Genomic DNA, 23757 nt, shown 5'->3' with positions numbered 1-23757 from the left:
TATTGCTTCTTTATTTTAATAGAACATACATTTTTGCACCATACAGCCATTTCAGGGACATATCACAACACAGGAATTAATGCCATTAACCTCAGTGAGATACTTGGGCTTGCATCTGAGAAATGGTTGATTGATTGATTGATTGATTGATTGATTGATTGATTGATGTACTTTATTTAGTAAGACATGAGAACAATAGTACATGGAAGTACAAATTCACAATACGAGGTCTACTAAACTGGAAAACTCATTAAGCACTGAGCTTGTTTAAGATGAGATCCCCATGCACACAAATCATGATGACATATAAGAGACAGACAGATATACACACTACTATACAGAACGTCATACAATCAGCTTACAGGTTACTGGTATGAAGAGTGAAACATATGTACAAGAGAAGAAAAAAACGGGGAGGGGGGGGGGGGGGGTTAGGTAAAGACTTAAACAGGGGCCATTTTCGAATTGCAGCCTCCTGAAGGTGTAACTTTCGGGCAGTTTTGAAAGTGAATAGGGTTTTACACTCCTTTACTCCTTTTGGTAAGGTATTCCACATTTTTGTTGAATAGCATGAGAACGAGTTCATTCCCTTTGTTGAGCCAAATCTGGGTTGAGCATGATTCACACATATAGTATATAGTAAGTATTCGTGATCAGATTAAGTCACAGAGTAGCGGTCAGATGTACTTTCAGCTTGTTCCTAGCCCTTGTTTTTGTGACAGTCTCAATGGAAAACTTCTTTTAGGAGGATTTTTATCAGCCTGATGTGAAATAAAAATGTGACCCTTTCATTCAGGTTTTTTGGGGCAGTACCGTCGCAGCCCACTGGGAGGTGCTCTGCGGCCCACCGGTTGAGAATGGCTGATGTAGAAGAGCAATATGGTTCCCAAACCCAAAATAATCATATCTGAACTGGGGACCCCCACACCCTGACAAGCACGTGGAATTGAAGGCATTACATTTAGTTTGACTGGGTCCCACAGATAAATATTGTGAAAATAGCCGTACTACAACGCCTCTCACAAGCGAGACGTGAGCTTGTAGATCGGCTATTTTCACAATGTCTGCCTTGTTCTTACGTAATAATTGACAAATTTGGCCAATTTGGTAGTAACCCATTAAGACCTGGAACGTATCTGTGTCACTTTAGATTTCTTTGGCTATTCAAAAATAGCAGCCCGTGCTATGAGCTTGTAGATCTGCTATTTTTGAAAAATCTTGAAATTATTTTTTTGTTGATTTTTTTCAAAAAACTGTTTAAAAAAAAAAAAAAAATTAAGAATCGCCTCAGGTCTTAATGGGTTAAAAAGGTGTGTTGTTGCACATTAAGCTAATCATCTGGGGACCACTCCAAAATAATGATTCCCCAGTTTGGGAACCACTGATGTAGAGAGAGTAGTCCTTGAGTAAAGGATCAAACTTGTGACGCCACTGTTACAGTACATGGTACACACATTACTGCGTTAATCCTCCACCAGAGCCCAGTCAGCCAGTCAGCCTCATATTTGCCATATCTAGGGTCCAGGAGTGCTGCTACATTTTCCCCTGTACGTGTGCTGCTGTTAGAGCCATTATGGGGACACGTCTGCAACGTTGCTTCGGAAACCTGGGCCAAGCACCAATAAAACAGTCAAGACTGAACATTGCCTGTCCTGTCCTGCCGACGGTATCTCCAACACGCTGGGGGATGTCTGAAACTCATTCAGTTCTATGTATAGAGATCACAAATCATATTGATATTCTATAGAATCTCTCAATCGGCTGGCTCGTTATCCAGATCCGAAAGCCACTATGAGAATATGGGTTTGATTATTGCTGAAGTCTCTTGATGATTCTCTCTCTGTTAGTTAATGTGGCTCGGGTTGCTGCTGGAACTCAGTCCAACTAAGGCACGTTGAGCCTTTTATACTGTTAGCTGTGGCCCTAGACTAGTGTCCCTATGATGATGTCAGGTAGTGTCAGACATCTCCGTTTATGGGTCGGCCCACGTCGGTTATGCCCGAATATGGGACTATGCCGTCAGTCCTGGACGTGACAGTTATCTCTATGTATGGAGATCTGGGCAGAGGTTGCTGATGTCAGACTCCGTACATATGGCACGTTTAGGTCTCTATGACGACTTGCAGGTCGATTGTCTCCATCTATGGGGATCTCCATACTGTATATAGGCTAGTGCTGGAAAATATGCCCTGAATGTTTTCTACATATTCCTTAAGTCTTCCGTTATAACCACTTGAATCCCAGCATCCAAATTCTGGGGGGAACATTAGCCAAGAATAGCAGCATCATGTTGCACGCGTGTATTGTGTGCGCTTGCAGATCTGCTATTTGTTTTTGAGTGGTGCCAACCACTCCTATATCTGACTTTGTCCGTGTGTCCGTATGTATGTATGTCCAATAAACAAACATCGATGACAACATCAATACGGGGCTCATCAAAGGCACCACTCTCTTCACACAGGGTGTGATTATTGGGTGGTGCCAACCACCCCTATACATGACTTTGTCATGAGTTGAAAACAAATTCAAACATTCTTTCAAAAAGAATTTCATGATAAAATTCAAATAATCAAGAGATATTCCCTAAATTAGAAAACATATGTAGTGAAAGTAACAGATATGCAAGCTCTCGTCGCGAAGTGACGCTTTGTGAGCTTGTAGATCTGCTATTTTCACTAGTTTGGGTCCCGGGCAAACATTTCTCATTCTCTTTTGGGTCTTGAGCTAAAAAGTTTGGGAACCACTGTATTAGACAACCGTGTTATTTGGCCACCATTATCACAATGGAGCCTTGCATACATTTTAATGAAGGAAATATCAACACAAATCGTGGTGTTACCACATATCAAGGACCGCTAAATGTGTATGTATTTGGCTGCGGTCCCCAGTCTGAAAATATTTTGTGTCAGGGACCCCCATATGAGAACGTGTGTAAAGGTTTTTGAAATTATTCAAAAATCTCAGAAATTATTCTAGATGCTTCAGCATCTTTCTAAAATAGCCAATTTACAATGTATTATGACAATAATTTTAACCACTTTTAAACCTTTTATATCATTTTTAAAAAATCGTGGAAATTTGTGCAAACCTTTTGAATTAATATTTTTTAAAGCGAACATTTGTAACTCAAATCTTTGCTTCTGGAGGGTGCCTGGAGTATTTTCCGTGGCCAAATACATTTTTGTATAAAGTTTGAGAACCACTGGTCTAAATAACATGCTCTCTAAATGACGTTTTAACCTTTGCATAAAGTCTGCATGGTCGTCACTAGCCGATCTACAAGCTCACAACGCGTCGCATCGCTATTGTCGAATAGCTGAAGAAGTACAAACTAGAGTTAAAGTGGAACTGTCATTTTTAGATTTGAGCTAAAAAGCATTATTTTACACTTTGGGCTATTCAAAAATAGCAGATATACAAGCTCATAGCGCGGCACCGAGTGCCGCGCTATGAGCTTGTAGATCTGCTATTTTTGAAAATTCGTGAAAATGTGTGCAAATCTTTGAATATATATACATTTTTAAAGCGAACATTTTTAACTCAAATCTTTGCTTCTGGGGGTCCCTGGAACAAAGTATTTTGATGGGGGTCCGCGGCCAAATACATATCATTTTGGGGGTCCTTCACATGAAAAAGATTGAGCACCACTGATATAGAAACATACGTTTTTCAGAAAACTGTTGGGATTTAGGAGTAGAATCGGCTTCAGGTCTCAATGGTATATTTTTATGGTATATTAACTCATTTTGCTGGATACCCCCCCCTAGAACCCACTCTCAAAGGACCCCTGGGGGTCCCCGGCCTGGACCCCAATTTGAAGGACCACGGCGGCTGCATTAGATAACTGTACATATTGGCAACCATTATGCACAATGGACGCTCACATCCATTTTAATGAAGGAAATCTCCACACAAAAACATGCTGTACCACAGAGGAGGAGCGAGCCCCCCCCGGACCCCCCCCACCAGCACAACGGCTGCTGTGTGTGTGTGTGTGTGTGTGTGAGAGGGCTGTGCTCCGTGTACCTCTTATTAAAAACACATGTTCCTCTCCGTCTGTGGGGAAACCTCGTTTCTCCGTCTTTCAACTTTTCAACTTCTTTATGTTTTTTGTTTTGTAAATGAATGCCCTACTTCAGTGGTTCTCAAACGTTTTCGTGCCAAGGACTGGCTGAGGATTGATATGTGTTTGGCCACGGACCCCGCTCCCCATCTGAAAGTGTTTGTGACAGGGACCCCCAGAATAGAATGTTTGTGTGGAAAAAAAAGAGGGGAAAAAAAACAAACTCTTTCAATTCAATTTCGAGATTTTTCAAAAATGTTGAAAAATACAATACATCCATTGGAACACAGTATCTTTTTACCAATTTCTGAAAAGTATCATGTTTTTTGGACATAGGAGGTTTCTGTTGGACAGCGATGATGTTTAAAGCCCTGGACTGGAACGTGATGTAGTTAGTGAGACCACAGTACCCCCCCATTCCACTGATCTGAGCTGTGTGGAGCAGGACTGAGTGGGGAGAGAGAGAAACAGACATGCAGAGAGAGGGGGAGAGAGAGAGACAGATAGACAGAGAGGGGGGGAAGAGAGAGAGAGACAGACAGAGAGAGGGGGAGAGGCAGACAGACAGACAATCAGAGAGGGGGGGGGAGAGAGACAGACAGACAGACAGACAGAGAGAGAGAGAGAGAGAGAGAGAGAGAGAGAGAGAGAGAGAGAGAGAGAGAGAGAGAGAGAGAGAGAGAGAGAGAGAGAGAGAGAGAGAGAGAGAGAGAGAGAGAGAGAGAGAGAGAGAGAGAGAGAGAGAGAGAGAGAGAGAGAGAGAGAGAGAGAGAGAGAGAGAGAGAGAGAGAGAGAGAGAGAGAGAGAGAGAGCAGACAGACAGACAGACAGACAGACAGACAGACAGACAGACAGACAGACAGACAGACAGACAGACAGACAGACAGACAGACAGACAGACAGACAGACAGACAGACAGACAGACAGACAGACAGAGGGCGTGAAAGCGAGATGTCTTGCTTTGTTGTAGTATTGTATTGTTGAAGAGAGACAGACAGAGGGCTGTCATTTCTCTGCTACAACATGATCCAAATGTTCCAATAAATAGAGAATACATAACCAGCACAGGATGAAAGTAACCAAGTACATTTACTCAAGTAATTTCTACTAACTCCACTAATATCTCAGAGATATTGTACTTTTTTTTCCTTTTTCCTCCACTGCAATTATTTGACAGCTTTAGTTGCTACAGTAGTTAGATTTAGATTATTGTTACAAAACATACATTAACCCATTAAGCCCTGTTATACTTCGGCTATTCCAAAAAATAGCCGATCTACAAGCTCGCGACGCGCCTTCATATTCGATGCCAATACTTCTGTACTTTTAGTCAAGTAACATTTATGAATACTGGCCTTTTCCTTGTAGCTGAATATTTCATCTCTGTCGGGTGGAAACCTCGTATGTCCAAAACTGTTACTTTTCAGGGTTCAAAATAAAAAGCATCCAAAGTAGCAGATCTACAAGCTCGAAATGCGACTCTGCGCGCCGCGCTTCGAGCTTGTAGATCTGCTACTTTGGATGCTTTTATGTGACGCTGTAGTGTGATCAAGTAGGGCGTTCATTTACGAAAAAAACACAGAACGTTAGAATATGGAGATAAGAGGTTTCTGCCCGACAGCAACAGTAATTGTCAGTGTGTAAGCTGATAGAGGATCACAGGCTTTGCACAGATGTTAGCCGCGGCTCCATTTTTGGGCACAATGTTTTCGAGGTGATTCGTCTTGGCTCGGGGACAAAAATGGATTCTCAGAGGAGGTCCAGAATCCAGAGAGTGTGTTTTTTTATGAATCCAGGGAGGGTTTTTTATGAATCCAGGGAGGGTTTTTATCAACGGTAGTTTGAGGTGAAGCGTTTTGTTTTTGTACGGTATTCCTTCCCACTCTGTATGGTTTTCGTATAAATTCATCAACGTGGTTCTTTTTTTCAGATTTATCCCCATCATAACTAAACTAAAAGACATTTAAAACCACTGGTTCTCAAAGTGGGGTTCCGGGGACCCTTGGGGCGGACATTCCAGGGGGTCCCCAGCAAAATGAGGAGCGGTTTTAACACTTATTTTATGTTTCGGCTACTTCAAAATAGCTGTGTAGTTTTAGCATTAGTAGTTTTCGACAAATGCTGACAAATCATCTCTTATGGGGGTCCCTCCCCGTCCGGCTACCAAATATTTTCATATGGGGGTCCGCAGCCACATTTTTTGGGGGCTTTTTTATGCCTCTATTGATAGGATAGTGGGTTGACAGGAAATGGAGAGAGAGAGAGAGAGAGATGGGGAGGAGTGACACGCAGCAAAGGCTACCTTGGAGCCTAGGTGCCCGGACCGCTATGCCAGCGGTCGGGGCCAATTTGGGTGGTTTCTTGACCGTGACGATGTTGGAGAAGCACTGAATGAAACAACTCTCTAGTCAACTGAAATCCCTCTCCTCCCAACAGATGGCGCTGTAACCATGTTTTACTAGTCCCCTGGGGTCTGATACAAGCATAGAGTTAAAGATAAGGATACCAGACACAGCCTCTCTGTAACTCAGTGAAACCTCACTGGGAAACAGAATGTTACATGAAACATGCAATGAATTTGTGATCTTCGATGAATTCGAAATCGTGCACGTGCGCAAATGTTTTTGTTTTGTATTTGTTTTTTTTTCCTCTAATTTGACACTGTGTTATTTTAGGCCTGGGATTCTAATCTTAAATCCTGTGTTGAGGGTCACACAAGATCAACCATTTACTTAAAATATTTGGTTGTTACAGTCTGCTTGAAAAGTAATACAGATTAACAGCAGCCAGTTGTACATACTGAACAAAAATAAGTCCAGTTAAATTAAAAAAATATATATATTTAAAAAAATGTTTTTTTTTCAGTTGGACAGTTGCCTCTCGCGGGCCACAAATTGCCAGCGGGCCGCCTATTGGGGAACCCTGTACTACAGTGTCACGCAAAAGCATCAAAAGTAGAAGATCTACAAGCTCAAAACGCGTCGCGGAGCGACGCGTTTTGAGCTTGTAGATCTTCTACTTTTGATGCTTTTGAAATTTTTATCCTGAAAAGGTTTGGACATACAGTATGAGGTTTTCCACCCGACAGAGACGATAACCAATGGTTATGTAGGCGGCCATTGGCCAACAACAGTGGTCAGTCAAGCGGATGGGTTTTTGGCCGAACTTGGCGGATTTGAAATCACTGCAAAATAGGCTTCATTTACGGTCTGTAGAAACCAATGGCGTGACACTGTCCATATATCTTTTAGAGTCTATGGTATAAACTTGATGGCTGTGTCTCCCCAGCTCCCATGTCGGTGAAGGATGTTCTCCAGAGCCTGGTGGATGACAACATGGTGGACTGTGAGAGAGTGGGAACGTCCAACTACTACTGGGCCTTCCCCAGTAAAGCTCTGCACGCACGCAAACGCAAACTGGAAGAGCTGCAAAAACAGGTTTTTAATTGATCGAATACACAATTATTTAACAGTACAGGTAGTACAGTCAAAAGGTTATGCAAGGATAACACAAAAAGCCCCCAGGGGCTTGTTTCTATTGTGTTCCATTGTACTCAATTCATCAGTAATACATATCTCTGCTGTCGGGCAGAAACCAGCTAACTCCAAAAACTAAACAAAAAGTGGAGTTAGGAGGTTTTATTCATCATTGATAAGAACAGCTGAATGGACCTCCAAGCTCACAGTGAGGTTGGAGTTCAAAAGGGGGTGGAGCCAGGAGTCAGCAAAACCAGCTAACTCCACCCCCCTTTGCTGGACTTAGCTGGTTTAGCAGAAGGTTTGAGGATCCAATGGAGTTAGCTGCTTTTGTCAGAAGCACTTTTACAATACTGTTCATTGGTTCAATATTAGCACTGTGTTCAATAGCTCTGATTTATGGAAAAAAAATGAAAAAGCTCAAAAATGGAGATAGCTGGTTCTGCCCGACAGCAACAACAATACAATACAATGCAATACAATACAAATGCTTTACAAAACATATTGGAATAAAACTCAGCGAATTGTAAGGTATATTTACAGAGAAAGGAGGGGTGGGGGTCAGGGGATTCTACTATCAAAATGTGTTCAAGGAGTTGAACTATATCCACTTGTATTTTAAGCACAGGAATTATTTTAGTTGACTGCACATCTCCCCCAGAACACCTTACAGCACAATTACAATTTAGGCATTCAGCAGACACTCTTATTTAGAGCTACTTAAAATAACAAATAGGGAAACAATAAGCAAGGTAAATGATCACATACATAGAATGCAGAGACACAGTGTAGTGAACCTAAACAATATATCAAAATAACTGTTTCATTCTGTACATTGAACTATTTACCAGGTAAACAATCAACCTAGCATCTGTTTAAACACCATGATATCTAAGTTACGTTCTCAACATAGTGGTCAAGAAAACAAACCTGAGAAGAACAAAACATGATAATGAGTGACCTAGATTATGTCTGCATGGTTACAGAGTATCCATATCTTGGTCAGTCGCTATAGCATCAATGGAGGCAGAATGTGTCAGGAAGGGGAACAGGGAGAGTGAAGTGCTATGGGGTGAGGTGGAGTCTGAAGAGGTGGGTATTCGGATTACGACAGCAAATTGGCAGTTTTGACTGTAATGGTGAGTTTGTGCACAGTTTGGGAGCCAGCGGAGAGAAGAGTCCGGGACGCGTGGAGCGTTGTCCCGGGTGTTTTAGGGAAGGTTCAGACAGTTTATCTGTGTTAGCTGATCTGAGTGAGCTGACACATCAGTGTTTTGTACTCACCAACTCACCAATGGAGGGAGCGGAAAAGGAGGGTATTATTTTTATACATAATCATGTGGCAGTGTCGTTGTGAGCTTGTAGAGCTGATATTTGTGCTATTTTTAATATCTTATTTTTACGCTGAAAAGAGACAGAGAAATTGAAAAGCGTTCGCCTACAATGACATGCCCATTCAGAGAGACACCAGGACACGGTCATGCGAATGAAGCTTCATCGTGTTATTCATGACTACTGCATGTCACTCTGCAGCACTCTGACGCCAAGCAGAAGAAAGCTGTTCTGCAACAATCTGTGGAGAAGACCAAGACAGGACGTCAAGAAACGGTAAGCGCGCACACGCACACGCACACGCACACGCACACGCACACACACACACACACACACACACACACACACACACACACACACACACACACACACACACACACACACGATAGGGAGAGGAAATATCTGACTGGAATTGAAAATCTCTTGTAAAAAGAAATAGCAACTAGACGCGTCGCAATTCCGGGGAAATTGCAGAGTGTGGTTGCGCCGACGCGGTCGGGACTCCAGTAATACGCCGGGAGGAATACCGTCGGAGACTGCGCCAATTACATCGTCACGTCACTCCTGAGATCGCCTGCGTTTCATTTTGAGAGGATTGATCCCCCAAAAATCATGTTTTTGCATCAAACGGTTACATTTCGAGCATTCGTGGCGCCCCCTATGGATCAAAGTAGAAATGCTTTTGGGGATTGGTTTAGTATACCACCCTCGACATGTGATTCAAATTTGGGATTGACCGGACGTTTTGTTCGTGATTTATGGCATTTTTTGTCAAACGGGCCCCTCCCGCTAACTTTGGAAGCCATTTACGGACGGACGGTACGGACTATCAAAATTCCGCTTGGATAGGTTTATCGCATGGGTCCATAGATCACGTGTACCGATTTGTGTGAGATTTGGAAAAAAATTAAAGGAAAAGGAGCAAAAAGTGTGTTTTGAAGAAAATTCAAAATGGCGGAAAATCTATCCTGACGCAAATGGGCGTGGCCTATATGGGAAGATGCGTCGTGACCCAAGGAATCCAGGGAAAAAGAAATTTTGATTTTACGACATACGGTTCAAGAGTTATAGGCCAAAAGGTAAAGGGGGCTGTTATAGCGCCACCATGTGGCCGACTGGTGTGATTCTTTTCATAATAATTTCGCAAAAAACTATTAACCTCCCCTCCAAATCTTGTAACTGTAGCCCTTACGGTTTCCGAGAAAAAAATACTTGAATGGGAGTTTTTGCAATTCCCATTAAAGTGGATGGGGAAATTTAATGCAGAAATAAATCAATATCAAAAAATCTATCCTGACGCAAATGGGCGTGGCCTATATGGGGAGATGCGTAGTGACCCAAGGAATCCAGGTGAAAAGAAATTTTGATTTTCGGACCTACGGTTCAAGAGTTACAGGCCAAAACGTAAAGGGGGCTGTTATAGCGCCACCATGAGGCCGAATGGTGTGATATTTTTTTCAATAATTTCGGACAATATTATGAATTATCCCTCCAAATCTGATAACTCTAGCTCTTACGGTTTCTGAGAAAAAAATACTTGAATGTGAGTTTTGTCACTTTTCCATTAAAGTGGAGGGGGCAAATTTAATGCACTAATAAATCAATATCAATTAAACTACTTAACCAATCTCTTAGCAAAATACAAGCGCACGATTCCCGATTTAGACGGTCATTTTGATATATGGCACAACATTAGGGTATAAAAACTGTGGGAGGAGATGCGGTTCGAAAAAAGTTAATCTATAAAGATGGAAAGTGTATAGAGTACTATAGTCTGGTTGCCCTGTTGGGCAACCACACTAATAAGTGAGGCTGAAGAGATTGTTTATTTTAAAGTCACTGACCTTTTTCATATGGTGTGTGTGCTTATTTGTGTGTGTGTGTGTGTGTGTGTGTGTGTGTGTGTGTGTGTGTGTGTGTGTGTGTAGGCTGAGCGGGAGCTTCTACAGAAGGAGTTGCAGGCTCTCCGAGACGAACAGACTCAGTTGAAGACAGAGTTGGAGAAATACAAAGAGTGTGACCCTGAGGTGGTGGAGGAGATGAGTGAGTAAATAGAGTTGTTCACCGACACCGACACCAGTATCGGAAAAGCTGCCGATAACTGCCTAAAATGCTGGTATCGATATCGGCGAGTATGCCAACCTATGCCATTCCCATACCATGTAATGTATCACATGATATATCATTTAAAGGAGCTACACCATGAATTTAAAAAATAATAATAATATTTGATATCATATTGTTTATGTCCCTCAAACGTTTTTCAAAAGGTTTGAGCCTAAATCAAGCCTCAGATATACTCATTCCAACTAACTTCTCTCTGGCTTATAAAGCACTTTCACCTGCAATACCACATTGTCCTGTTTGGCACGGGGCGCTATTGAGCCAGTTTGTATGCATGTCATGTCCTGGTTCTGTGTGGAAAAGGTAAAAAAAAAAAATAAGAAAAAATTTATAAAAAAAAACAAAATGAAAAAAAAAAAAAAAAAGATTTTTTTTTTTTTTGGTTAGAACTGAAAAACGGGAGGAATTGTTCCCAGACGTGACGTAGGGTGGGGGAACAAATCTGACGGACTGTTTTCAGACCAATTTACATGAAAACCACAGATAGCCTATGAAAGCCTGCATGCTCGAAGTCGGGTATTTGTTGGAACAGAAGAGAGGTGGGGGAGACCAAAAACACACAAAAATGAAGAAAAAGTTAAAATTCATGGTGTAGACCCTTTAATCAATTATTTAGTCTTTTGACTGCTTCAGTTGATGTTTTATACTCTTACTATCTCTATACTATCTTACTATTATTATTTTACTAACTTGTAGCTACACTTTAACAATTATGAATGGAAATTGTATTAATTCCTAGATCAGTGATTCTCAAACTTTTTAATTTCAAGAACCCTCATAACTCTGAGAGCGTACAAATGGAACCAAATGGACCCGGTAGGGTCCATTTGGTTCCATTTGTACGCTCTCAGAGTTACAGACCTGCAAGAGCGGATTGGCAGATGTTGTGATTAGTGTGAACGCTGCGTACCATACCCGGGAACGCCTGGGGAGGTAGTCTGGGGTCCTATTGATGCGTACTCTGGTACGGAACGCTGCAATGTGGAGGTTAGCGTAACAAAAGAAGGAAGTGGACTGCTAATCATAATCATATATCATTCATATATTTTTTATAATGACACATTATTTTACCTGGGTTTACCTATACTTTCTGATAGTTCTACTTGAATGTTGACAAGAAATAATAATCCCGCTAGTGTTTGAGTAGCGCGAACGTGAATAAACATAAACAAAAAACACATTTGTAGCGAGCGAGCGCTGCCGCTAGGACAAAGATACCGGATAAGTCGGTGACGCCACTGCTAAGATACCAAGGATGAGTCAGTGACGTCACTGTCATACATTGTTATATATTGTACAATTTCTTCCCCCCATAGATTTCATACAGCTTCATAGACTTGTTTGACAGCACTATGGTGTACGTTGGATTCACGTTAATGTGTTTTTACAGACATTTAACCACTTTAACTTAAACCGTCAATACTAAGTACACTTGACCTTTCACTCTGTACTTGGTCTGCTCTATTCTCCCTCTACACCAAACCTCTTTGCCGAAAATAGCACACAACGCCTCGCACTGCGAGGTGTTGTGTGCTTGTAGATCTGCTATTTTTGGCTAAAGTTTTCCTCAGAATAGGGATGCTTGGTTGAAGTGGTTAATGTAAAAATCACGCAAAGATGTGGGCGGACCCCCCGTAGTAAGTCTGAGGACCCCCTAGGGGTCCCGGACCCCCTGTTGAAGACCTCTGTCCTATACGTTTGTTGTAGCGAGACGGCACGTCTGAAAGGGTTCAAAAGGGTTCAAAGTGCTCATGTGGCCTTTTATAGTCGCTTCTTTTGGGCTTGTTTTCATGGACCTGGTTGCTTATTTCTCTCGCAAAATCTGGCAACACTGCTTACAGCCCAACCTGTGAGCCGTTATTTACCTGTGAGTTTCTAAGCTGTTTATTTATACATCCTCACAGGCAGGCAGCAGGCTTTTAGCCACTTAGAGGAACCTCTTAGAGATTTTGTGTGTTTTTTGCCTCTCTGCACTTTTAACTCCTGTGTGCGTGTGCGTGTGCGTGTTCATGTATTACTATACTTGAGGGCCAAATGACCCCACAAGTATAGTAGAATTTGAGAAATAGACGTTGTGAGGACAATGTTCATGGTCCTAAGAAGATGAAATAGTTGTTTTATGGTGTAAAAATATTTTTTACAGTTATGTTTACAATTAGGAAAAGATTCAGGTTGGTATTAGAGTCGACGTGTAGATTCCGGCTTTAGGGTTAAAATGGCAACAAATGATAAAAATGGCATTAATGAATGTAGTCCTTGGGCCAAAATCTCACATATCGCTACCACCTGGGATGGCAAATTCTAGTTGGGATTTTTTTATTCCTATACATCCCTAGATATTATTTTTGTATGATAGACCTTCCTGAGGCCCAGCTAAATTGGGGTTATCAGCTGCTAAAGTTACCACCCCCCATTGAAAAATGGCATTTTAGACACATGTGCATATCTTGGTATTGGCTCACGTTCAGGGCATATTACAATGTTTTATATTTTATGTTTGGTATCATTTTTAAGGGGACACTTTGAGCTTTCATTCGAGCCCTTTGGTGACTATGTATGATAAGTACAGTGGTCACTGGAGCTCTTCAAACCTTTAATAACCTTTTTTTTCTCACAATTTCCGCCTAAACCATATATTTTCTTTTAGTTCTGTGGCATCAAGAAACATCAGAGACACAAAACACAACAACTGGAATACTGACATGACCCTAAGGATTCAGGAAATGTATAATTTACCCATAGTATTTCATTCTGGGGTGGTAATTTTCAGCCTTATCTTAAACAAGCACTTTTTATGAGAAATAGACCGGTCAATAGGCATATAAGAAAGAGTACCACTAAACCTCCCTAAACATTGATACAAAAGGGTTTTCAATTGATTCTGGTACCTTTAGGCATGCTTGAGAACATCCCAAATATCCAGGAAAATATACTTAGCAGAAAGGCATAATTTTCAAGATGCCATCCAAGATGGTCATGCAGTTCTGGGCAAGAACCATGCAGTGTTTTGCATTCAGTACAAATATGTAATTTCTGCCTATTGTAAAAAGGAGACCACTTCTAGGAGAGGAGACTGCATCTATAGCTGTATGAGACCACTGTACTGTATCTAGAAACCACTGTACTGTACTGAATATATTGGAAGTGGTCTGTAGACCACTCTACTGCATCTGTAGACCACTGTAGTGCATCTGTAGACCACTGTAGTGCATCTGTAGACCACTCTACTGCATCTGTAGACCACTGTAGTGCATCTGTAGACCACTCTACTGCATCTGTAGACCACTCTAGTGCATCTGTAGACCACTCTACTGCATCTGTAGACCCCTCTACTGCATCTGTAGACCCCTCTACTGCATCTGTAGACCACTCTACTGCATCTGTAGACCACTCTACTGCATCTGTAGACCACTGTAGTGCATCTGTAGACCCCTCTACTGCATCTGTAGACCACTCTACTGCATCTGTAGACCACTGTAGTGCATCTGTAGACCCCTCTACTGCATCTGTAGATCACTCTAGTGCAGACCACCACACTGTATCTATTGCTATCTGAGACCACTTTACTGTATCTAGAGACCACTGTATTGTGTATATATACCACTGTACTGCATCTATAGCTATATGAGACCACTGTATTGCATCTAGACCACTGTGCTGCATCTATATCCCACTGTACTGAATCTATAAACCACTGTACTGCATATATAGACCATTTTACTGCATCTAAAGACCACTGTACTGCATCTATAGACTAGCTACTGTATCTATAGACTGCTGTACTGTATCGATAGACCACTGTAGTGCATCTGTGTAGACCATGTAGTGCATCTGTAGACCCCTGTCGTGATCTGTAGACCCCTCTAGTGTGTCTGTAGACTACTGTCTTGATCTGTAGACATCTCTGGACACTGATACTGCATCTGTAGATCCCTCTACTGCATCTGTAGACCACTCTAGTGCATCTGTAGACCACTCTAGTGCATCTGTAGACCACTCTACTGCATCTGTAGACCACTATACTGCATCTGTAGACCCCTCTACTGCATCTGTAGACCCCTATACTGCATCTGTAGACCCCTCTACTGCATCTGTAGACCCCTATACTGCATCTGTAGACCCCTATACTGCATCTGTAGACCCCTATACTGCATCTGTAGACCACTCTACTGCATCTGTAGACCCCTCTACTGCATCTGTAGACCACTCTACTGCATCTGTAGACCCCTCTACTGCATATGTAGACCACTCTACTGCATCTGTAGACCCCTCTACTGCATATGTAGACCACTCTACTGCATCTGTAGACCACTGTAGTGCATCTGTAGACCACTCTACTGCATCTGTAGACCCCTCTACTGCATCTGTAGACCACTCTACTGCATCTGTAGACCACTGTAGTGCATCTGTAGACCCCTCTACTGCATCTGTAGACCACTCTACTGCATCTGTAGACCACTGTAGTGCATCTGTAGACCACTCTACTGCATCTGTAGATCACTCTACTGCATCTGTAGATCACTCTAGTGCATCTGTAGATCACTGTACTGCATCTACCGAGCCTTTGTGGCGACATAGTCATGTTAAATGTGCTTTATATATACATGTTTAAAGCTGTGTTGAGTTGAGATGCAGTATAGTGGTCTATAGATACAGTACAGTGGTCAATGTATGTGGTCTATAAGTGCAGTACAATGGTCTATACATGCAGTACAGTAGTTTATAGATTCAGTACAGTGGGATTGGATGCAGCACAGTGGTTTATAGATTCAGTACAGTGGGATATAGATGCAGCACAGTGGTCTAGATGCAATACAGTGGTCTCATATATGCAGTACAGTGGTCTCATGTAGCAATAGATGCAGTACAGTGGTATATATACAATACAGTGGTCTCTAGATACAGTAAAGTGGTCTCATATAGCAATAGATACAGTGCGGTGGTATATATACAATACAGTGGTCTCTAGATACATTAAAGTGGTCTCATATAGCAATAGATACAGTGTGGTGGTCTAGATACAGTACAGTGGTTTCTAGATACAGTACAGTGGTCTCATACAGCTATAGATGCAGTCTCCTCTCCTAGAAGTGGTCTCCTATTTACAATAGGCAGAAATTACATATTCGTACTGCATGCAAAACACTGCATGGTTCTTGCCCAGAACTGCATGAGATAGGCATACATTTGGCATGTCTGTACAGGAGAGGCTTGTAGGTATCCATGTAACCCATTTTCATTCACATATATTGAGGTGACAGCTCAAGGGACCATTTGGAAAATGGTGATGGTCGTTTTTCCCTCGCCAAAATGTTGTCTTAACTTTGAATCATTAGGTATTTAGCCCCCTTCCCGACAAGGTAGCATGACAAGGTTGGTCCCATTGGAAACCTGAGGTTGTCTGGAATCAAATGGTATCTCTATCTTTGGGCTACGTCTAAATTTGAGTGTTCCACAGTCTCCGAAAGACAGTCTCGCCGGCGTTCCAGCCAGCCATCCCGCAGGTCTCATAGGGTTAATAAAACATTGAAAAAAACACACTTGGGACCACTTTTTTTCTTGGGATCATCAAAATCCCAATATTAGAGGTCCTATGGATGCCAAAAATCAAAACTAGAAAAAAAAATAAGCAGTCGCGCGTGGACCCCTCCTAGGGCCTCTACTACTTCAGCTTTGATTCCTGAAAAAACTGCTCCACCACCAAATAGGCCACACCCACTTCATCAACTACTTTAATTGGACACAGGTTTGTTTAATTTATAAAAAAGGAGCAGTGTGATGTCCAAAAAGTGTGTTATATAACTTTTAATATGTTGTTGGCTATGAATGAAAATCCGCCTATAGAGAAAAATAACAACATGTCAAAAAATATAAAAAGCTGCTCCTATGGAAAGTCTATCAAATTTTTATTTACTTATATTGGCCCAAAAAACAATTTAGTATAGGTAAGGTTTTGCCAACTTTGTGGTAGCGATATCTCGTCTGGCCCAAGGACTAATGAGCTTGCATTTATAAGTTAGATTTTTGCACGGCGGAGGCTGCTTTTTTCATTCAAAAATGGCATTCATAAATTTGCTGCCCTAAAACGCCGATGCCCTCACAAGTATAGTAATTTGTGCATGTGTGTGTGTGTGTGTGTGTGTGTGTGTGTGTGTGTGTGTGTGTGTGTGTGTGTGTGTGTGTGTACACGTGTGTGCATGTTTGTGTAAGAAGACTCGGTTGGTATACAGCAATAACCTCTGTGTTTATTTAACTCTGAGAGGGCAAAAAAATGAGCCCTTTCTGGGTCCATTTGTACACTCTGGGGTTAAAAGAACACTGACGGTTTTTACAGTGCTCAGGCTGATCACTTCCACAGCTGTTCAGCTACATGGAAGTCTTGGATTTCATTTCCAGCCGTTTGATTCCAAAACAAGCTAGTCTTTTACTGCCGTAAAATATAAATGTAATGTTGAATATGGTTGGATTTAGTTTTAGCAGGGTTGCAGGGCTTATACTGATGAAATAGAAACATTTATGTAGTAGATAATTCTCTCAAATGTGACCCAGTCCAGTGTGACAATAGCCACCGAAACCGCAGAGGTAAATGTAGTAGTAGTAGTAGTAGTAGCTTTATTTGTCATTGTCACAGAGTACAACGAAATTAAAAAGTGCCAACCGTTCAGTGCATTAAAAATCTATCTATACAAAACGAACAAAAACAAAACAAAGAAAAACAGACAGAGATACAACAAAAACCATACACATAACCATGCAACAGATCATCGTCTCCTCACAGCATTGAGTGTGGCTACCGCTGTGGGATAGAAGCTATCGCTGAATCTGCTGGTCCCTGACTTAATTGATCTATACCGTCTGCCTGATGGCAACAGTTCGAACAGTGAGTGGCCGGGGTGGGAAGTGTCCTTCATAATGTTCTCAGTTTTTTTGAGACAACGGGATCTGTGTAGTTCTTCCAGTGTGGGGAGAGGGCAGCCCACGATCTTCTCTGCCGTGTTGATGACCCTCTGAAGCATTTTCCCCTGAGCCGCTGTGCAGCTGGTGTACCACACACATATACAGTATGTTAATACGCTCTCTATGGAGCACCGATAGAAGGACACCAGCAGTCTCTGTGTGATGTTATTCCCCCTGAGTACCCTCAGGAAGTACAGTCTTTGCTGGGCCTTCTTCAGCAGCTCAGAGGTGTTCACTCTCCAGGTCAGGCCCTCCTCAATATGGACTCCGAGGAAGCGGAAGGAGGACACCCTCTCCACACAGTCCCCGTTTATGATTATTGGTGAAATGTCCGTTTTCTTCCTCCTGTAGTCGATGACAAGTTCCTGGGTTTTAGATGTGTTTAAGAGCAGATTGTTCTCTCTGCACCACTCAGTCAGCTGCACCACCTCGTCCCTGTAGCATGTTGGCTTGACATGTTATTAATGTGCGCGTCTACGACCCCAAAAGGGTCTATGTGAAAAGATAACCTACTGTTTGCACCAGTGGTTCTCATAGTGGGATACGGGGACCCCAAGGGGTCCTTGAAGGGGTTCCAGGGGGTCCCCAGAAAAATGAGTTAGTCTAACATCAGATGCAGTTTAACCAGTTTAACCCTATTTATACTTTAGCTATTCGAAAAAAATGTTTTGACTTTTTAAACGTTTTAATGACAATTAATTTATGGTGGTCCATAAATGGTGGCACAAAAAAAATTACACAACTCCCGCAAATGCTACAAATGTCACCTTTTTATTGCAGCGACATGATAAAAAAAAATCACCAAATTGGATGCAAATGATCTTGTTTTTATTACACATACTGCCACGTTATGCGTGCTAGTAAATATATTTACTGTGCGAAAGCTATTTGCATTTAGAATTGCTCTGAACCGAGTTAGTAAAGATCAACACTTAATACATTGGTGGAACTTCAAAGTGAGGTTAAAAAGTGAATCGGTGGCCACACAACAACACAAGTGTCACTATAATCGTTATTATCGTTTAGTGTGATAAAAAACACTCACAATAATCGTATTGGGAAAATTGCAATTTATCGTGAAATTGTCCTCTGTCATGTACACAAGGATGAATTAGCTTTTGTTGAGCAAATTCAGTTCAAAACATCCAGAGAGACAGAGAGGTTTTTCTGAGTAATGTGTCAGTCCCTTCATTCATGATGATTGACACCAGATGCATTTCTATTTCATGTAAATATAATGGTCAGTAAAGTAGCAAAAATGTGCAGAATACACCAATTTAAATGCTAATGTTAATGTTTCTTGGGCTCAGATAACACAGACTATTACACTGTTTGTAAGAACAGCAAAAAAAAATCATCACATTCATAATTTTCCCTATATTATCTTTCGTTGCAACTCTTTGTTGCCAGAATGCCGTATTGGATACTTTCTGACCACCTGATGTATATGCACGTGGTATTAAAATGGAAAAGAAGGCTGTCAGACTCATGTTTTTAGCATGGAATGTGGAAATGGAAAAAAGTCAAAAGTGCGTACTGGGTAGAATTGCATGGCAGACAAACCAAAGCAAACATATAAACGACCACATAACACAGCCATCATATTACAGTTATGTGGTGTACCAATACACCAGCTAACTCATACATTGTGAACATTATGACTTCACTACATAAGTCTTTCACAGATCCAGTGTTTAGTTTTGGAACATGGTGCGTCGTTCCATCCTCTGTTAGCTCGATTCCAATACTCAACACAGCCTTCTCCTCCGTTGCCATTAGGCTCATCCCTGCCCCAATATCTGTAGAAGTAGAAACATGTAATTCATGCAATACCTTTACAAAGATGTTTTTTTTTTTGTTCTTTTGTTTATTAATCATGACCTCAAATAATATTCTAGATATTAGACTGGATAGTGAATTAGACAACAGGTATAATAGTCTTAGTGACATTGTGGCAGGTTTGTATTTTATAATAACATTTAGGAAAAGGCAGCAAACATGAAACGGTTCAAATGTTAGTCGAGATGAAGAAGAGTAGAATGAAGGTAAAGTCTTACGTTGGTGTGGTCAGTTGTGTTCCATCTACCCATTTCCACTCTCCTTTTACCTCTGTGACATTCAAACCCAGCCACACACTCTGCAAATTGTGTTTGTCAACAGTTCTGTTGACAAAGTCCTGGACAGAAAAGATGCTGGTTACTGAAGTACACACTACAACACGCACGCACACACACACACACACACACACACACACACACACACACACACACACACACACACACACACACACACACACACACACACACACACACACACACACACACACACACCATACCTGTTTGTCTTTGCTGTTTATCACCATCAGGTCTGATCGTCTGTTTCTACAGTATTGTCTGCTCTGCTCCCAGTTTCTCAACTCATTAGAGACGTAATAACAACCTCTGCCAAATATCTGAAATCCACAAGATTCTAACAACAAAATAATTAAGTTAGCCACTGTTTTTTTCATGTGCTCATATTAAGGACAAATGATGGACAACATGATATAACAATGAATAAAAACAGTGATGTCTCACTGACCACAGAGCATCCTCTTCAGCTCATCTCTCTCTGCAGTTACGTTGTTGTATCTGGCCTGTACGTCATCATGCTGTTCAGTTACATTGTCATATCTGGTCTGTAGATGGTCAAAACTGGACTGCAGCTGGTCATTCTGTGTAGTCAAGTTGTTATAGCTGGACTGTAACTGTTCTTTATCCTTGTTCATGTTTTCTTTATCTTTAATCAGTTCAGAATCTGCGAGAAGGAAAAACAACAATCTGATGAGTTTTACATAAACCTTTGTTCTGATTGTAAATCTTCAAATGGTCGTATTTTAGGGAAATAGGTGAACTGGCGTGAAGCTCTGTCAGCAGCTGTGTGTGTGTGTGTGTGTGTGTGTGTGTGTGTGTGTGTGTGTGTGTGTGTGTGTGTGTGTGTGTGTGTGTGTGTGTGTGTGTGTGTGTGTGTGTGTGTGTGTGTGTGTGTGTGTGTGTGTGTGTGTGTGTGATATTATTACTCACTGTATATGACCAGGCCAGTGATGCCAGCCAATAGGATTACACACAGCACCCCCAGGCACACTGCAGCAGCTCTGGAACCATTCTTCTTTAAGTTTTCTGAGCCTGAAAAACCCACGAGACAAACCAAAATAAGTTACACCTTTTAACAAGTTATTATGCTTTATGCCAGATAACAAGTAATTTATGTTCACGCCATGAATGTAGAGTGACTTAAAACTGAACTTCAGTTCTTCATTTGATGCGTCAAAATGGATGACATGTAATGTTCTGTATAGACAATAGAACATGAGAGGATGTGTGTTATGTAAGAGAGAGAAAACAGAATTAAATGTGATTTAAGTGACATTTATTCTTAAGATATGTGTTCAATAGCCAGTGGTGGAAGAAGTTCAGATATGTTACTTAAGTAAAAGTAGCAATACCACAATATAAAATACCACAGTACTAAAATGTTTGAAAATAGCCGATCTACAAGCTCACAACGGCGTTGTGAGCTTGTAGATCGGCTGTTGTCAATTAGCCTAGGTATAAAATAGGGCTAAAGTGGTTAATGTATGGTTTAAATGTAATACTTTACATCTACAAAGTAACTAGTTTCTAAAGTTTTCAAATAATTGTAGTGGAATAAAAGTACACTATTTGCCTCCGAGATGTAGTGGAGTAGAAGTAAAAGTACTGGAAATTGGAAATACTCCTGTAAATTAAAAATACCTCAAAGTTGTACAGTACTTGAGTAAATGTACTTAGTTACTTTACACCACTGTGTAAATAGCTCTATGTTGTCTATATTCCGGGTGCGCTAGTTTCAGCACACCCCAACCCCCTCTTGTGTGTTGGCTAGTGCTGCGCGCCCTAGCGAGACCTGGCAGAATGGGTTTGACGCTTGCGCAGTATGTCGCTTGCAACCAGCGTGACGTCGTCTGTTAAGGGGTCTATTGCGTTAATTGTTTAGGAAATTGCGCTAGTGTGTTAGTTCACACTGTTTCACTAATCAGGACTTAGGACTTTTCATACAAAATGCTGATCAGTCTTGAGATTTTATTTTTGCTTTAATCCATGTGAACTGCAGCACAAGTCAGGTGACATTGCAAACACTACTGTACTCTGTATATTTCTTACAATACTTACAGTATAAGAAACTACAGTAGTTGACAAGTTGCCTTTTTTTTGGTAAACTATCACATTAAGTTGACAAATATGATCATTATTGGCGGTATTCAGAGTTCATGTCACATGTCACATAACATGTATGTAAAGCACTTTGTAACTTTGTTTGGAAAAGCGCTATACAAATAAAATTCATTCATTCATGAAGTATAGTTTTGCAGAATTAGGGTATGACCACTTCTCCAGACACCACTACAACACTGCTCTTTCATAACACCTTACTCCTACTGATGTTATGTTGTCCAATCTGCATGGTAGAGTATGTTAATACAATAAATAACTTGGGGTGGTTGTATTTGGTCTCCCTGCTCTTCTATTGAGACACAAGTGGCACTGCCTGAAGGTAAAATGAAAGTTACAGAGGGTAACTTTAATCATGGTAGCATTTCGTTTTTTACCTTCATGCTGCTCTTGTGCTGTGTTCCTCTGCTGTCTCCCAGGGTCAGGGTCAGGGTCGTCTGCAGAGACATAGATGTCTACTGTCCTCTCCTCTCTCTCTCCTCTCTCCTCCATCTCCTGCTCTGTCTCACCGCGACCATATCTGACCTTCTTTGTCAGGTCTGGTAAGGCGTACACGTCCTCCGACATGCTAGTTCATCTTCAAACTACATTGGTTGTACAACTTGTTGGAGAACAGAAGTCACAAATGAGGAAGTCTAACCTTTTACGAAAGACATTTGACTGACCCTAACAAGTTCCCTTTTGTCGGTATTGCATGCAAGAGGTGGATGTGTTGATATTGTTCTAAAAGCACACTCCACACCCACATGAGGAAGGCCTCTATGCTGTTCTCCTTCTGCTTCTTATGTGTGAGTGATGTATGATGACTTAATTTTATATTTTTATATAATATAGTTAATCGTAATTATTTTTGCCACAATAATTGTGACATGTAATTTTCATATCGTCCCATCCATACATGTATCATAATAAGAATGCTGTACATGTATCATAATAAGAATTCTGTACATGTATCATGATAACAATACAGTATGTGTATGGATTATGAGCTGTCTGGTGTACTGTAGCTCTCTCCACTGTACCAGTGCATATCAACATCCAGAGAGACAGAGAGGTTTTTCTGAGTAATAGGTCAGTCCCTTCATTCATGATGATTTACGTCAGATGCATTTCTATTTCATGTACATATAATGGGCAGTAGTAAAAAAAAAGTAGCAAAAATGTGCAGAATACACCAATTTAAATGTTAATGTTTATTGGGCTCAGATAACACAGACTATTACACTGTTTATAAGAACAGCAAAACAATAATCATCACATTCATAATTTTCCCTATATTATCTTTCGTTGCAACTCTTTGTTGCCAGAATGCCGTATTGGAGACCTTCTGACCACCTGATGTATATCTCTGCTGTCCAGCGCGAAACTGCTAACTCCAAAACGCTCATTGTTCAGGAAACGAAAAAACAAAATATACGTTTTTCAGGAAATGAAGAAAACCTTATATTTTTAAAACAAAGCAATACTGCCTCATCAAAGTTGGTTTAGTGACTTTATATATTGTCAGATACTTGCATGTGTCATTATATTATCAACACTGTACCCAAATCGCGGG

General features: G+C 41.1%; 2 protein-coding genes across 2 annotated transcripts in view; one reads left to right on the top strand and one right to left on the bottom strand.

The window, feature by feature from the left end:
* The window catches only part of mnd1 (meiotic nuclear divisions 1 homolog), a 42169-nt gene that overhangs the window by 4113 nt on the left and 14299 nt on the right, over positions 1-23757 (top strand). Inside the window, exons 4-6 of the mRNA XM_084044607.1 lie at positions 7352-7500; positions 9073-9147; positions 10800-10914. Coding sequence (XP_083900733.1) covers positions 7352-7500; positions 9073-9147; positions 10800-10914 — 339 coding nt within the window. The remainder of the gene's footprint in view (positions 1-7351; positions 7501-9072; positions 9148-10799; positions 10915-23757) is intronic.
* On the bottom strand, positions 19573-22769 carry LOC311064241 (uncharacterized protein; the record flags this gene model as incomplete). Its single annotated transcript, XM_084084076.1, has 6 exons — positions 19573-19751; positions 20010-20128; positions 20288-20421; positions 20533-20748; positions 21015-21116; positions 22580-22769. 6 exons carry the CDS (start codon positions 22767-22769, stop codon positions 19619-19621), a joined length of 894 nt encoding a protein of 297 aa, XP_083940202.1. The 3' UTR covers positions 19573-19618.

This window comes from Gymnoscopelus microlampas (assembly GCF_963454915.1).
Source record: "Gymnoscopelus microlampas genome assembly, chromosome: 2".
Taxonomy (NCBI): domain Eukaryota; kingdom Metazoa; phylum Chordata; class Actinopteri; order Myctophiformes; family Myctophidae; genus Gymnoscopelus; species Gymnoscopelus microlampas.
The sequence above is the reverse complement of the archived record's forward strand: the minus strand, read 5'-3'. Positions and strand labels throughout refer to the sequence as shown.